General features: G+C 40.9%; 2 protein-coding genes across 2 annotated transcripts; both read left to right on the top strand.

Moving 5' to 3' along the window:
• Window positions 1-565: 565 nt before the first annotated feature.
• On the top strand, window positions 566-7020 carry LOC128884887 (venom allergen 5-like). Its single transcript, XM_054138590.1, has 3 exons — window positions 566-700; window positions 6129-6299; window positions 6928-7020. Exons 1-3 carry the CDS (start codon window positions 566-568, stop codon window positions 7018-7020), a joined length of 399 nt encoding a protein of 132 aa, XP_053994565.1.
• A 1764-nt stretch (window positions 7021-8784) lies between these two features.
• Window positions 8785-14987, top strand: LOC128884566 (uncharacterized). The gene is made up of 4 exons (XM_054138032.1): window positions 8785-8791; window positions 9309-9444; window positions 12846-13129; window positions 14779-14987. Exons 1-4 carry the CDS (start codon window positions 8785-8787, stop codon window positions 14949-14951), a joined length of 600 nt encoding a protein of 199 aa, XP_053994007.1. The 3' UTR covers window positions 14952-14987.
• Window positions 14988-17584: the final 2597 nt, after the last annotated feature.

Raw genomic sequence — 17584 nt, 5'->3', positions numbered from 1 at the left:
ATCCCTATCTGACAAGGGAGGTTCCGCGATTGATGAAACCGCGCTTGGTGCAGATCCGGGCTAGACTTGGGAATCCGGACTTGTTGTTGGTTGCACAGGTTGGAACGAGCTTCCTTGGCTGGGATATCCATTTTTGTAGTAATTTACATCACACCAAAGGGAACAAATTCCTGTGGTCAATTAGTTGTTGTCTGTTCATTACGGTCGAAAGAGGTCAAACGGTTGTCGAGTAGCGTCTATGGAAATACCAGCCGAAGAAGTAGAAAGTTAACTAGGAATCCAGAAACCAACCCTTGGAAACGTATACAGACTGAATCGTCGTTACAGGAAGAAATGCTCCGAGTTTATTCTCATCGCCTTCCTCTTAACGAACGGGTCTCCATTTCCAGCAGAGGAAATATTATCGTTCGTGGCGCCAGGTTGTCACTGTTTCATTGGAAAATCGATTTCGAAAACATTGCCGCGGGGTGAAGGTAGCGGCGAGATTACCCGACAGCAGTGAAACGCAAAAGATAAAATGTCGCGACAGATTTTCGGTCGTTGAAAGTCCGCGGGAACCAGCGAAATGACAGCTCGTATCTCGTTCTGCCTCTTATTGTTCTTAACGGGCGGCCGTGATTGCACGCTACCTGGGACAATATCACCGCCACTCCTTCGTTACTGCCACATTTGCGCCGATCACACCATGTGCCGATACCCCGTACGTACATCGCACCTACGAAGCGACGATTATTTATTTCGCGTGTATCTTTAATCATTGAAACGAACGAGGGTAGAATTTGTGGGGGCGCGGAGCGTTTGGGTGATTTTTCAACTCGCAGGTTGAGGAGTTCCACGCTGTTTAAACGGCAAGGTTATGTTTTTGTTTCACTTGCATCAGCCAACTATTGAAGTAAATGCTGATTGTAGTAAAACTTGATGTAGAAGTAGATCATTGAATAATATTAAACACGTATGTTTTCGTATCGGTTGATATTTATGTTTCGTGGAAGACTTCGGGAAAAGTTTGAGAACCCTTGGCAAAAAATAATATCAATTTCGCTGGAATCCACTATATCGTAACTATACCGACGGACAAAAAATGATCGGGTATCGTTAATATTTTCAACAGAAATTCATAATACTCGTTATTGTACGTTCCTTGTACATTTTGCTTGGAGCTATTCCGTTGAAAGTGTCGACGAACGATATGGGGAGCACCGGTGCCGATAATAAATGCGAACCAGGGGTGGGAGGTGGTCAGTGAATCGAGAATATAAAAATCTATCGCAGGTGGGATTTCGCGGAACGGGAAATTCGAAATGACGACAACGTTCGTTATTGTCGCTTCGGTGTCATGCATACACTCCCCTCGATGCACAGGGTGAGTGAGGAATTGTGGCTCTTTCGAAAAAAAGCTTCAGGATTTTCAATGCTGACAACGACAGTAATTGAATTTTTTTTTTCAGCTTAGATTCACGTATACAAATATTTCGTAAAACAAATTAAATTAAATTAAATTAAATTTCTAATGATACTTACTTATATATATATATAAATATATTCAAAATTATTATTCTAATAAATCGTAGCAATTGCACCATTTAAGGGATGTATGGACTTTTCAGACAAACCAATATATCTATCCTCAACAAAAAGAGCACGATTAAATCGTAGCTAAATACAAATCTAATACATATAATCTGCTCACCCTCCACGCTCAGGGTTGTTACTCTGGATATTAAGATTAAAACGTATATTTGTATTATTCGCGAGGGGAAGGCGCGACAAGAAGCGTCGCCTATCAAAATTTCAGCGAAAATAACAATGTCGGGGTGCGGGTTATGTATATTGAAAATATATTCGCGGCAAAGGGCGGATACTGCATTAACGATGACTATCGCTGCGTACGTGTGAACTGCAGGGGCTGCGATATTCCGAACGACGATGCCGCTCGTTAGCGGCATTTGTACCAATCGCGTCAACCATCTATTTTGATATCATTCGTTGAAATTTCTTCCTCCAATAACGGACACCGACACCTTTCGACGCGCGTCCATAATTATATTATTTTAGAATTGTTTTTCGTCTTGCCGTTACAGCAAATTAACAGCCGTGAATTTAATCGCGTGCTCATCGAAACGCGCGAAACGTTGAATCGTATTGTTCGTGGAATATTACTTTCATTCAGTCGCGAATTGAAGGGCATCCTTCTGTCTATTCGGTTAAATAACGACGTTTTATTGTTCCCTTCTACGTTCCAATTAGTGTATTTCACGCTGCACGCGATATTATTTCCTCGAATCGTCGATATTCCCAAACTCGCATCGAAGTTTAAGTGCAAACGTTAATTATTTGAATTTTTCGCGATACATTTCGAAAGATTTACGAAGAAAAAATGTATCGTTCAAGTAAAACGCTATATCGAATTTACTAAATGTTTAATGGAAGCTTACAGGTTCGAACACGTTACACGTTTGTTATTTATTTAAAATCGTTCATTTGTCTTCACGCCGAAACGTCTAGGTGTCATTGTTCCCTCGACATTTCAATTAGCACAGCTTATGCTTCACACACAAGCTAAATACATTCGTATAGTCAATATGAGAATTTGGGAGTATTGACAGTTTATAAACTGGATTGTTCCTGTTTATTGACTTCCGCAAACGTTCTCGATTGTGCAAATGTTTACAAGATATTACAGCGTTCACGGTTCTATCATTTCACATCGTTTCTTTATGAACTGTGCCAAACTAATATTTCCCCCTGCTACTTTGTTCCTAAAGTATCATAACAATTTATTTATTTTAAATCCAGATCAAAGTCTTCTTCGAGAATTAATTTCAAGGAAACGAATGCAAGTTTCGACTTCTTTCCTTTGGATAACGATTATGGCAACGAAGAAACACCAATTTCATCAAAGACGTTAATACTTTTAATCAGCACTCGGTATTTTCATGGCGTGAAATCGTCTTCGATCGAATCTCGATTAAAGTTTTAATTCCTACAATCTAAATGTTAATGCGGTGGCCGAACGATACGAGTTCCGCGTTTAAAAATGATTTCAAAGCGTGGCAAAATAAAAGAATACCGAACGAATGTTCACAGCCGGAGGGGGAGGGGGTTGAAGCAGTTTGCACGATTGGCGTGCGCGGCGCGCTCTTTTATTTGTATTCGCTCGATCAACGCTAATGTAGGAGTCAGGTGAGAAGAAACCTTTCGATTAAATGCCATTAGGTCAATTGTTATCCACTGTTAGCGCTAATTTCCCTTTAATCCGAGTCATCGTATGGGATATCCAGGCTCCCTGTGATTTCCAGTCCAATCATCTTTTTAAATTACGTGTTGGCGAAACGGTGAGCGGATTTTTAGAGATCTATTTTGCATCGATCCATCGAACGGACGTTGGATGACACACGACTGCCATAAATAGCACTGGAAACTACTGGCTCCAGTCCTCCTCGTCAATTTTTATTTTTGTGTTTATAGGATTATGATCAAAGATTAATTTGTTCGAAGTATATTAAAAACTCTCGAAGCGGAATCGATATTCAAAACGTTTTCTGATATAAACGAACTCACCACAACTCCTTTCTCTTTTCGAACAGCCTTCACGATCGAGATTTGCCACTCTAACAAGCCACGTCCACCATTACTTTATACACAGCTCGATTTGACAAAATGGGGTCGTGTAACGTCTCCCTCGCTCGCGAGGGTCCGAGACCGCTGTCCTATCTGTCATATAAAGGATCCCATTCAACCATAAAAACCCGTCAAAGTATTTGGTCGTTAGGTTTACCAGTTTCGAAGGCTTGTAACCTGTACTATATAAACTTTAAAGCAATAGGAATACCATTCGTCGAAGTATACAACAGCACCCTACTTTCGCGAGACGATCGAACAAAGAACCAGCGGTGGAAAATTAAGGTCGGATCCAGGGGGTTTTCCGTGAGTGTTTTCTCGCCTACAAAAATATAACGGAACCCTCGATGGACTCGAAAAAAGTGGCACTACCTCTGGCGCACGTCAAAGCGAGCTCGATGAAGCAGCACGTCAAAGCTTCTGGGAAGAAAGTGCCAGGTTTGAGCACCTTTCCTCTAAATCCGCAAGCACTCTGCGCGAAAGGCTTAAAGGCGACATTTTAATTAGATTTTCGATTGAAGTTTGATAGGAATTTGAGGAACCTCGAACCACCGTTCGAAGACGAGAAATTATCGGCTCCGATCGCTTTGTCGAGAACCTTTGATTGTCAGAGAAGATCTAAACTGCAATAATACTTACCGCGTTATTCAGTCTTCTCCCCAGCCACCTCGTTATGTCCTCGTTGAACCTCGTTTGCGAGCCATCTCCGAGGAGCGATTGTTGATTTCGAGGAAACTCTTGCCCGAGGAATATTCGACGACCATTTGTCTCCTAATTTATGTCCACAGGTCTTGGATTGGGTAAACTGCTGTGAATATTTCTGGAGGTTTAATTTAGCGTTTAAAATCGATAAGGAAGCTTGCAAGTACAGGAGATGGAAAGTAATACTTCGCCATTTCAAACTCCTACGTTTTTACTTATTCTCAGAATCTATAAATGTTAGAATTTCTTTTAAAATTACGATCATTATTTATTATTTCATTCAGCTTTTCTGCTGTGCATTCCGAACAACAAATATAATCCTGAAGTAACAGGAAGAAACGAAGAGTTTTACAAATAACATAGTTTTCAGCGGAGTAATGGCAAACAACCGAGAAAGTGAAAAGTACTAACTTAATCATTTTCTGTTATCGACAAACGTCAATATTGAAGGGGTGAAACAGCCCTCAGAGGGTGAAGAATCTATTTGGTCCAATACCGTGGAAACTATTAGATGTACGAGGAAAGTTTCAGCGCGAGAATTGTGTGTTTGTGAACGACGAATTCGGTTAGGCAACTTTCGAGAAAACTTTGCGAAATTTTTGTCGCGATCCTTAATAATTTCGGTGCAGCTTTCGTTAATTTTGATCATTTAATGTAATAAACGAGAAGTCCATTAAAAACTGATAAAACTAAAATTTACCTCTGAACGTTTCTATCTAACTGGAGCAGACGAAAATTTCTGTGAATTATAAATTATAAATTCGATCTAAATCAGACCAAATTTTCATCGAGGAATGTATTCGCGGAGCATTAATATTATAGCAAAATCGTATTCCCTATCAATAAGTACATATTATTAATAATTAGTTTAACTACTATCAGAAATTAATTTTTATATCCTGTAATTTGTACCACTCTGGTTTTGGAAAATTGAGAGATAATCGTAAGCGTTCGAATGAAACGTAGAGCCGTGTGCTCAAACGAAACGCGATTCAGGTGAACCAACAATGATGGGCGTTTCGTATTCGTCGCCCATCGAAGGAGTAAATTGTATTCGATGAATCGAACAAACGACGACGGCTGGATCGACGAGGCTTCGAATTACCGGCATTTTATCAGGCTCCCATTTCCATTCTGGCGATCTCGAGTCGAATTATCTTTACGTGAGCACAATTTTCAATTTATCGCGTTTCTAATAGAGTGAAGACGTTTGTAGTGATTGTTGTTAAACCAAACCGTCTCAAACTGACGCACCAAACCAATGTGCGCGCGAACGAATATGCAGCATTTTCGAAATAGCAAAATGAAGACTTAAACCTCGAATATTTTCACGCGAACCGCAATACATTTCCATTCGAACAAAATCCCTGACATCGAGTACAGAAGTGATAAATTTTGATGGCCTTTGCCAGCTTCTGTATGGTTTGAATTGTATTAGCCTTTGAACGCCGCCGACCATTAGTCACTGGCATTTTTATTCTTTGTTTTGATACCTCAAATTAAATAAACCGTTTTCAATCGTCGAAAATTTAGGAGGTTCGAAAATAGAGGAGTGAACAAAAAATTGAAATCACCGTCATTTCTATGTCAAATATTTACCAAATATTTACCATCAGCACTGCGTGCTGATAAAAAAATTTGAAAAACCCACCTACGACATGTTTATTATGTTTTGGGTTTCGGTAAAAAAAAAAAAAAATTGAAACCAAGCTACAGAGTTTCAATGTTTGATTGGTCAAAATCCAAAATAAGCTGAATTACATTGACAAGCATTTTAAGTTTTGAAATTTCTCGTTTCTTCGCAGGACGACGTCCCTGGAGTTAGGTGCGCGATGCTCGAGCACGATGATCTGCAGGAGAAGGACATCGAGACGATCCTTTATTCGCATAACTTTTATCGTAACACCGTGGCGAATGGGGATGAACGACGGGGCAACCCTGGACCGCAACCGCCTGCAAAATACATGATGGAGATGGTACGATTTACGAAATCGCTGGATCGCGCTCGCGATACCACTTGTCCAACGTGAATTTTGTTTTGCAATATACACTGGGTGGTCCATATTCAGCAGTGAGATCTCACAGGTCATCAGGTCGTATTCACAAATATAATTGAAAGAAAAGGTGACCTATTCTCATCTCCATCAAACCACCCTGAAAAACAGTTCCTCCCATTATACTTCCGACGTCTCGACAAATGTCTGAATACTATACTTAACACGTTCATTGCCACGTCTTTCTTGCATAGGTGACAGCTTTCCATTGAGGAACTAAAAAGATTAATTCTGAAAGTCGAACATCAAAGGAAATAAATTTAAATAAACTGCAAGAATTTCGATGAAGATACAGAAAGAAGTACCACGATGCGATTATGTGGTCTCCGATAGTTTAAATAATATTTAATCCTAGTAGAAATTTTCAACGATATCGAAACGTGTTAACAAGTATCGAAAAGAATTATCCGTATTTTGTAATCTTGCTTCCACTTCGCGACGACCACCCAGTGGATATTCCAAAATGGTAGGAAGCTTTTTATTTCGTTGGACGGTGTATTTAATCATTCGTATCCGCGGCCGAATCTGACGGCGATATTTGTTTCGACAGATCTGGAATGACGAACTCGCTCGGATCGCGGACCGATGGGCGTTGCAGTGCAACCTCCTCGAGAAAGATCAGTGCCGAGACGTTGGCAAGTAACTCCCTCGGATATATCCCATTTTTCACTACCCTTGCTCGTCCCTATCATTTTTCAATATCCAGTGTATACGCTCGAACGTGAGATTGTTCCACCCGGCAACCCTTGCACGTCGGAACGACCGATGTCTGCGCCCCTTTCTTCTTGTTTATTGTTCCTTATTCCTTCCGGCCCACCCCCTCGGCTCGCAATCGAGACGTTCTGGGTGGTACCGTCAAACTCGATCATTTACTCGACGACCATCTTGTACGTACAGTTGCAATTCCCAATACGTAAAAAGAAATATGGAAAAATAATGAAACGTACGTTGGAACGAGGCACATACAATACCAACGGATACTTTGTTCTTTTACAGACCATAATTAATAGTTACATTAATTATTAACAATATTTGTTTAAACAATGATCGAGAATATGATTTTTCTGTAGTATTAATAGCACGTAATATGTCTCATAGGTATTCTACTCAAGGGATCGAACGAACACTTGAGTCGATCTATTCTATTCAACCTCTTCGTATCCCAAGAAAGATTATTTGGCAATTATTAATAGTTTAAAAAAAGAAATTCATGAAAATCAGCTATTTTTACAGCCGTTACACTCCTCCCTTAATATCCCCTCGAAAGGAATCGACTCGCGTGAAAATTATTCGCTAAGAGAACGTCCCACAACTGCTCGAGCCACTCCCTCGCCAAGGAACGTATATAACAGTAATCACTGAGCGCTAATGGCAAGAAAATTGGTCCACCTTTATGTGCCACTTTCGAAACAGCGAAGTTACAAACTCATGTTTACGTGACACGCTTTTCATTCTTGCACGTTCTTACGTAGCCGACAAAACACGGCTCCGAAGTTTGGTCAGGCGTTTTAGGGACGCCTAAATGCTGCACGTCTTCATTCCCTATTTATCCTAACCTCCTTACCTAACTGCACGGTTGTAGGTCAGAAAATGAAAAAATAAAACCAAAGGGAGAAAAAGATTTGTATCCTCCTGTTCGAGCACCTTTAATATATACAGCTCGATGACACTTTAAAATGAGCCACCCTCGAAGGAGCGCTGTATTTTTAGAAATGGAAAACATGAGTGTTCCCCCAAGGAGAGCTGCTCGGTTTCCAAAATTTGAAGGTGAACGTTCCTTTCAATTTATCGTGTTGCTTTGTCTAACTTTCGAGTACTTTATATTTTAAATAAAAAACTTGACTTCCTCCAAGTGTCATCAATGCAACTTGAGTCCTCCATAAATTATAACAACAAATTGTTACCTCCAAAACAGTTTCCAAAACATTCTCTTCGACTTGTAATTACAGTAGTTCAAGCTTAATCGTGCGTCGTGCGTGTTAAACGGTCGTAAAGTGCGACTTACGTTGCATCCGTTTGGAGAAGATGCAGATTCTCAGGGATCGAAAAGCGCGAGCGGTTCTTTAATTAAAACAAAAGTATTTCCAGTAAGTTAACGGAGAACAAAGTTTCAAGAGCGTTACGTTTGCAGGAACTTGTTACCGCCGAGTACTTTAATGCTGGAGTAATAAAAGTAATACAGACAAGTTGCGGAGCCCCTTTTTTCTTTGTCTCTCGGTTAAATTGCGGACAGAGTCCGTTAACTGAAAAATACCACCGAATTTTAACCGAACAATGAACGTAAAAAGGTTTCCAACGGGGCTTTTAAGATTTTATTTTTCTATGAAAGATCCTATTCCACTAAAAAAAAGAAAGAGTTCTGATCTTGGGAGTGTCCTTGACATGTCCCTCGAGATGAAACAGTAAAATGACACGTAGGAAGCCAAGCAACTTCTCATAAATAAACCTGTAAATCGAGGGATAAATGGAACAATAATTTTCATCTTTATTAGCATATGCATCGAATCAGTGGCTTCTCGATAAATCAATGAACCAATGGCACAAAGTTAAGCATTGCTCGAACGCGAAGAAACCTCTTTTTTCACGGGCATATCATTCGACCAACGTGCTCAAAGGCTTGAAAAGTCCTCTGTCCTGTTAACTGAAAAACAGAACCGAATTTAAACGGCGCCATCCTCTTTGAACCCTTTGGAAACGTCTGTTAAAATAAGCGTTTTCGTCTTTGGCCGCGTTATGTATATCCGGATTCAAAGGGGATCGATAGACCTCGCAGAAAAATCGCGGGCAGAGCGTACCCCGACCGGCGGTCTAGTTTCGAGCTAGGCTGGCGTGGAACGATCGATCTGACTGATGAATTTAATCGGCCTATACGCTGGCTAACGTACGAACTGTCGCGCCCGCGAGCTGAACCTGTCCGTGTGTTCTTTTTAGAACGTTTCGGGGTATGGCAGAACGTGCACGTGCTGGATATGGCCAGCGTGGGAAACTTGTCGTCCGTCGCGAGACTTCACGTTCATATTCAATCGTGGTACGACGAAGTAGAAGGCTTCGATACCTCCGAAATCGGGTAAGCCCACTGTACACACTTTCGCGCGAGCTTTAAAGCTGCGGCGCTTTTCGGGATCGTTGTTTTTCCACGGGACCGTGCGAGGGATTAATCTAATACCGGGATTTGCTAGACCTTTCACAGTCAAAATATGAAGTCCCAGGAGGAAACACGGTGACCAGCTCGACTGCTACAATATTTGACGAAAAAAATGATAATGAAGGCGCGTGTATTGTCGCGGGGGTGGAACTGACGCGATTGAGTATCGATGATGTTTGAGCAGGATCCGAGGGATTTGATGTCAAAGTGATTGGTGAGGAATTTAGGAATGGAAAGTGGTAAATACCAAGTTACCAAAATGATTGATAAGGGACGTAGAAGTGTAAAGCACTTAATTCTGTCCACGTTCTACTTACACGAAGCACCACATTTCCTTTGTATCGAGACTGTTCCTTAGGAAGTTGCAACTATGACTCTGACAGCACGTGCCATGGTGCAGAATTGTTATGCTTGTTAAGCACATTGTAGCAAGTTGCTACCATAACAACCAGCCCCTACGTTTCCCTAACAGTGCATTCTACTTGCATACCCTACTTTATAATACCCTCTACTCCAAAGCATGCTCTTTATTCATTCATCGAAAACTATCTTCGAGCTTTTCTTCTTTGTAGATAAGGTACTGCATACAAGTTAAGGAGAAATAAACACCTTTAGTAAACAAACTATTTATTCTTCGACTACTCGGCACAAACTGGCTAAAGTGTTGTGTGTACATAGCTTGATAAACAAAACATCTTACGAGGACCTTGGTCCTTACAATTTTAATTGTCCCGTTCTCCATAGAACCCCTCTTTGTTTCTGACCTACTAGAATTTCTTTGCATTCGTTTCCACTTGATAACCTGAGACTCTACATTGACAAGCGTCGAATCTCCATACGAAAGAAGTTGATGGAACCTGCGATAGAATTTATCGAAGGTATATTCCTTTCCTACCTCTGGCCGAAATCAAAGTACCAGAATAGTGGATGGTCTCGGAATTATTGATATCGTACGGCCCCCGAGGGACGATTGAGTTCGCGGAAAGCTAAGACTCCCTGATTTTGGAAAACGTTACACTACGTACAACTGGTCTCCGATAAGAGATTAAATTACCATGAATTATGCATTTACAAATATTCAGATGTTTCGGAACTTGTACGTATAATAAATTCACGATCTTACACGATGCATATACCATTTAACACGTTCACTGCTAGATTAACACTTAAAAATTTCTACAAGGCTGAGATTATATTTGTATAATTGATAGTTGCATCATTTAATGTTCGAGGCAGGTTTATAAAGCTGTTCGAAAATTTATAAATTCTATTCAAATTTATTTTTATTAACACTCAACTTGTAGAATTAATTTATTTAGTTAATGCCTGAATTTCTAACAATCGCAATTAATTTTAAGCCCTTCAACAGCAGAGAGTAAAAAATCACCTGACCTGCGGTTGGCTTTAATGGTAAACGAGTATAATAAGATTAAATTTATAACAAGCAACCCATGTACGCGCTGAAAATGTTAATTAAATATTTGCTCCACTGAGACGAATTACCGTCGTATCAATATTTAGCCACGCAGCGTTTCTAGTAAGCAAACAGTAATTATTTACGTGTTACGTAGGCGTGATTTACGCTTTCCATTTGATTTTTTGGTGTGATCCCCGCGTTCGAGCATTTTCGCTCTTAAAATTTGTACTTGAACGAGTATTTTATTAAATAGTACTTACAGCTCGCGTTTAGCGAAGACTTGGTCACGCACAGCACAATTTCCCTCGTTCGTCGAGAGCCATCGATGAATAGCGACGGTTCCAAGGGAGTCGAAAGGTACGAGATCTTCCAATGCAGGGGTTTCCGTATAGAATGCTTCCAGTGTGTAAGCCTTTGTACGTGTACGTGTGCGTGGGTTCGTCAGAAAATCCACACGTATTGTCATTCCGTGCAGCATGCAATACCCTAAGTTGAATTGATCGAAAAGACTCTTATGTGCCCAAGGCTTTCACTTTGTGAATGGGACTGTTCGATCCGTCGTGTGTAGACACTGCTAACTCGCCTCAGAATTTAGGGAGAGGTTTACCATTATCCCTTTCTCTTTCCATCTTACCTCCTTTCTTTAACTTTCCTCTCTGTCCTCCTGCGCCATTCACCTGAGCGACAGACACGTGTCAATAAAGCGATCCGACTACCTCAGAAAATAACAAAAGACCGATGAAGCCGAGGTTTCACGGGCGCGGGAATCCTATATTCTCTTAGTGGATTGAAAATTTCGTCTACCATTGTTACGCGACGCTTTGTAGATTGCTTCTCCTTCGCTCTGTATAATCCAGTAAGCCCTTTGATTGCTGCTACGAAAATCCGTTGGGCGTTCATTTTTAATCTCTATCGCAATATTTCAATTAACTCCCTGAAATTGATCTTGCGTACTTTTGCGCGTGTTTCTTCAATTATTCTCCCTGTGAAAATGATTCGAGATAAGAACGACGCGATTCCTTGCACCCTTCGGAAACTTTAGGCGATAAGGGTGGAGATTCTACGAATGGGACTTCTGGAGTTGGTTTTCGACTTCATCGCACGTATTATTCAAAAAATCTGTAGTCCGATACAAAACATCCCTCGTGTACTTATCGTAAAGGGAGGAGAAAGTTTTATTTACCTTTCTTGCTGTTTTTCCCAACGTCGAGTGGAAATCAATATTCGCGGAGGGAGAAAGAATAGGCGAGTCATATTATTGTGTACGATATATATATACGTTGGATCAGGATTCTTCGTGTGCCAGAGATCCCTTTATCAATCGAGCTATTCAGGTCGTCGATGGATTCTTCCCCTCTAAGCCTAATATTTGAAAATGGCTTCTGCCTCGAGTGGCGCTGGGGATCCATCGAATGTTAAGAACATCCCTTTGTGCGTGCTGCTATAGCGACACTTACGTAGAGTGTCAATCCTCATCGATTCCTTGCTTTCTCTCAAAATAACCATTTATCACGCAGATCAAAGTGAGGCTCGAACAATTTCAAAAATACATTAATAAATGCTAAAGCCTCGGTGGTTCCAGTATTACCAGTTGATTAACTTCAACAAATTCCAAGTACGCGACTCAAGCTTACCGACTCGTTACTCCTACTGTTAATTGCCCCACCCCTAAGCTCTTCGTCCCACATCTTCGAAGGCAAAAAAACAACATTCTACAATACCTCTCGCACGAGAACAATCTAGACGAAAGCTTTCCGTAGTAAACTAGGCTGAAGTTGTATTCCCAACTTTCTCCTCGCAGATCCATCGATCCCAAAAACCCACCGCACGCGAGAAGCATCTGTTCCCTTTCTTCATCCTACACGTACCCGAGATACACCTCGATCTCTATCACTCTACGTTTCAGATACCTGAACTTCACCGCGCGTAGCAACCTCTCCTACGTAGCGTTCGCTTCTGCGACAATTAGCCAGGTGGGATGCGGGCGTGCAATTTACACGCGGCGAGACGAGCCGACGAATCGGAAAGACTTGCATACAATACCCGACGGATTCGGAGATCGAGTCGAGACCCTCGTGTGCAATTACGGGCCTCTCGATCGGAAGACACCGAGGGAACTCTACCAAGACGGTGTGCCAGATCTTTGTCCGCAGGGGACCGTCGAAAGTCCGCGATACGGAGCTCTGTGTCGTAAGTGTTTCATCCCCTAATCCCGCAGCCACCCCGTCCGGTGTCTGTGTGTTCAGCTGCGAGCGATTGTTGTCGCTCCCTTCGCCCACGGTCGTTACCGTTTCTACGGCTACGCGAGACAGTTAAACAGCGAGCGAATTTTCGGCTACGACCGACCGGAGGATCGTTCTACCCGCACTTTCGAATTGCGAGTCTCTGGAGAGCCCCGCCGTTATTATAACGAGGGTGGGTCGCACAGATTTGACTTTACGCGGGACTTGTAGTTGTCGGAGTCGCGGAGATGTTGAAAACGGGCCCTTGGTGGGCCTGATGGTCGTTTAACGCGTTGTTTGCTAGAATGACGTTCGGGAAAATTTCTGCAGAGTTAAAATTTTATCTCGAGACTATCGAGGTTTGGATGGTATTTAATTTTTTTAATCTTATCAAATTCATGAACTCTGTCCAGATTTATTTTTATTTTTCTCTCACCTTCGAAATTAAGTTTCTTGGGTACGCAATGGAAAGTCCTGTTACGCAAAGTTTCAAAATTTTGGTTCGACAACTACTGGTAGTGGTGGAGGCCTTAAAATCAAAATAACTTTGACTAACGGTCAAAGTTTAATTAATAACGAGGAATATATTGATTCATTAGCGCTGGGAACGCGGACAGATCTTATCGAATCACCATTTGCGCGGTTAACATAATTCTTTGGCTGTCAAGCGACGCGAACTGTTTTGAAGCGGTAAGAAACTAACGGAATGATGAATGGATTAATTTCGTACGCAAGAAACTTAGCAGTCGGTAATTCGAGTCCTTCTTTTCCAGGAATACGTAATTAATCGGGAAACGAGAGGCTCATTTCGAAAAATAACAGAACTATCGATCGTCGATGCAACTATATAAAGATATCAGATTGAATGCAATCATGGCTTATGTTGATATTGTTTGATATTCCTAAAATATCAAAAATATTAAATTAGTTTGTCCATCAAGCACGATTATTTCATTTAATTTAAACTCGTATTTATACATTTTACAAACATACGCATCATTAATAATATCGTCCGGTGGGAAATCTGGTGAAGGATAAAATCAATTTAAAGTTTGATACGGAACATGATTAACATATCGCAAAGAAATTTACGTTACCACACAATAATTTTAACGATCCCCGATCTCGATTTATATTATTTCGTACGATCAATCTTTGACTTTGATCGCATTCGACTTCTACTTTAGTTTCCGAGAATATAATCAGATCGCGATGGCCAGACGAGACAAAGTTTGATGAGAAAATATTTACACTGTACAAAGTGGGTCGCGTAATTTGATTGTAGACGGAAAAAAGCGATAGAGGGAAAGTTGAATGGCGTGGCGTGGCTTTTTCCACGGCGTCAGTTTCGGAATGAAATTACTCCAGTTTTCACTAAAACAGCAATTTTTTTATGAAGCAATCGATCTCCCGAAAATTCCTACTCCACGATAATATTAAATCGCTGTTGGATACTCATAAAATTTAGAATATCAACTGTTACGAGATACGAGTGCCGAGTTTGCGGCGAGATTTTAACGAGATTAAGCTAGACGCTCGTTAAAGCTTTCCTGCGAGATACTGCTCGGTTGAAGGAGTACAAAAACAATACGTATATATATACATATGTCTATACAGGTGTTTCGAGTGAAAAGTTGCAGGAGTGGCCGTCTAGAAAGGCGCACCGAGGGTCTCAGCCAGCAGAAGAGGAAAAAGCCGTGCAGACAATGACCAGCGGCGCATTCCCGATTAAGCGAGCAGTTTATCTTGTTCAGTTGGCGTTATTATTACTGGCACGCCTGTCGACATGATCCCCAGTTATCGTGCATCGTCGGTTAAATGTTGCCTGCTGTACCGCTATCAATAAAACTCGTGTCCCCCTCCTCTCGCGACCCTCCCCCCTCTCCGCAGGTGAACGGTTTTTATTGTTTCACGCGGACAAAATCGGGTATAAGTTATCAAAAATTGATTCGATTAAACGTCGTCGGAACGATTCGCATCGATAGCGCTCGGAAACGATTGGATTCGAACGTTAAATTGGTTCCACTTTATTCCGTTCGTCTTGTTTTCGCTAAATAATTATGCTACACCGAGCCACGGCGTTATTTTCACCCTCGCCTCGTCGGACGATACATTATCCCAACGTAATAATCGTTAAACCGCGCGATTCGATAATGAATGTAACGAATGAATCATTTTCCACGCCTGCGGGGGTCGGTTATGTCTCGCGTGGAATTGTTAACGATAACTTCGGTATCCTTAACCAAAAGAATTGTTTATTTACTGTTAAGCGGTAGAGTTATTTCGCTGGACCAGTTTACAACACTGTAAACTCTGTTCGGGCATGCTAGGTTAATTGCGGAGTTCTTTTTTTCAGCGGTTCAAGAAACACGACATTTTATTGTTTCGCTTTTTAGATATTTAACAGCAGTTGCGCAATGTACATTTAAAAATATATATATTCGTTATCACCGTTACGGATTTATCGAATTTATCAAACACACATATTCTTTGATCAATGTATTCCCAATTAAACAGTACGCTATTCAATTTACTTTAATTGTTACATATACCTACGGCAAATAAACGAATGGAACCGCGCTTAATGAATGAAACGGTAAATGAAAATTTGAGTATCACGATATAGCAGGCTGGCTAAAATGTTCGTTTGGATTTTGAAAGCACGAAAATAGCGATTTTTCTTAGAAAAAGGAAATATATTTACTCTGTAACAATATCGTCCATTTTGTTCCATGATGCATCTATTAACATACTTAAATTTAGACGTATCTTTCATCAAAAAGATTATCCTTTTAATCGCTAAGCATCCAATTCTACTCAGGTGTTGCAATCAAGTGCTTAAGATTCAATTCCATTTAGAAATAATGCCACCATTCAGGTTAGGCTTGATTACAGGTTAGGCTCAGCAGCAAAGCCTCTTTACGCCACTCTGCACGTGTACGTATTCTTTTTATAGTGCAATAAAGACGCTGTTATTATTATTAGACTTTTCTTCCGAGCACTCCACTCAACCACCGTATTTCTTCGTGTTTCCGTGCTTATCATCGCCGGCTGATGAGTACAGTAAAACAGTAATTATCTGAAAACTGATTATATCGGGCGTCGCGACGGCTAGTTACAACAGTCAATTAAACGCGTCCTCGATACGGAGCTAGAAATTATTTGCGGATTGCGTACTCGTAACGAGCTTGATTCGCGCAACCTTTCCCACCGCTGTGGTCTCGGTTTACATATGTAAAAACAGCATGGAATAGACGAACATATGAATAAATACATGGAGGATGGCAAATACATGTGCGACACGCAAAGGGGGATGATGCGCGACAATGGAATATTATTCGTAATATGTGATTCCTTATCATACCGTGTAATGATCGTTACAACAGCAATTTTATTTATGATTATAAGTAAAGCATGCGCCAAATAAAATGGAAAGTCAAAGGTAACCGTGAAATAAATCATGTAAGTATATATTAAGAGTGCTGTTTATTACACAACCGTAATACGTTTTGTTTTATCCGCACGTAAGGCGGTTTTATGAGTACAATTTCGGTGTGAAGACACGCAAGCAGCGAATGATGCATTTGGTGCGCGCGTGACGCATAGCACCCATGCACTAAACATTCTCTGACGCTTAAGTCCGCAACTTTCCGCAACCAATTTTTCTTTGACCCAATTCCGCGTGGCTGAACCTCTAAGTCGAGACCAAACCACCGCAGGAATCGTAATTTATATCTATTTACTTATACATTATAATTTTACAATTGTGTATATAAATAACAATTGTTTGATGTTATCGTTAATTATTCATCTCTTTTGTAGTTGAAGATTCGATTAATACAGGGGTTCATCGATACACCAAGTTTGGAGGAAGATGGTCCTATCTGCATTCTAAGTAGAAACGGTGACTATTGGTCAGACACGTCAAACAAATCGTACTCGAAACGTTCTCGAGCACTGAGGCCCATGTGAAAATGTTTTATCGCACTAAATATGTTAGATAACAATTATATAAGAATACTAGCTGTGTCCCACAACTTTGAAAATTTATTTTCACCGAAATAAAATAAACATTGTACAGGTTTCGAAAATATCCCCTAACGAAATAGAACGTTGAAAGTTAATCATTCCTTCGCTCTCCAGGAGGTTGAAATCAAATAGCGGAGTAATCACAGGCCCCTATCGTCGTCTCTAATCCTCCCACGCAGTTCGTAAATCACGATCGCGCGTTTTTATTCGGTGGAGAGCAAGGAACCCAGGTCGACCAATTGACACGGTGCAAGGAAACTCGCGTTACGAACGTTTTGACGTTGGGCAAACAAGAAAATAACATCAGCGCGACTGTTTGCTCTGCAAAACGTCGATTTCCTCGTGCACGACGACATCCACCACCGACGGGTTCTTCATTCTCCTCTGCGACAAC

Source organism: Hylaeus volcanicus, chromosome 1 (genome assembly GCF_026283585.1).
Source record: "Hylaeus volcanicus isolate JK05 chromosome 1, UHH_iyHylVolc1.0_haploid, whole genome shotgun sequence".
Taxonomy (NCBI): domain Eukaryota; kingdom Metazoa; phylum Arthropoda; class Insecta; order Hymenoptera; family Colletidae; genus Hylaeus; species Hylaeus volcanicus.
The sequence above is the reverse complement of the archived record's forward strand: the minus strand, read 5'-3'. Positions and strand labels throughout refer to the sequence as shown.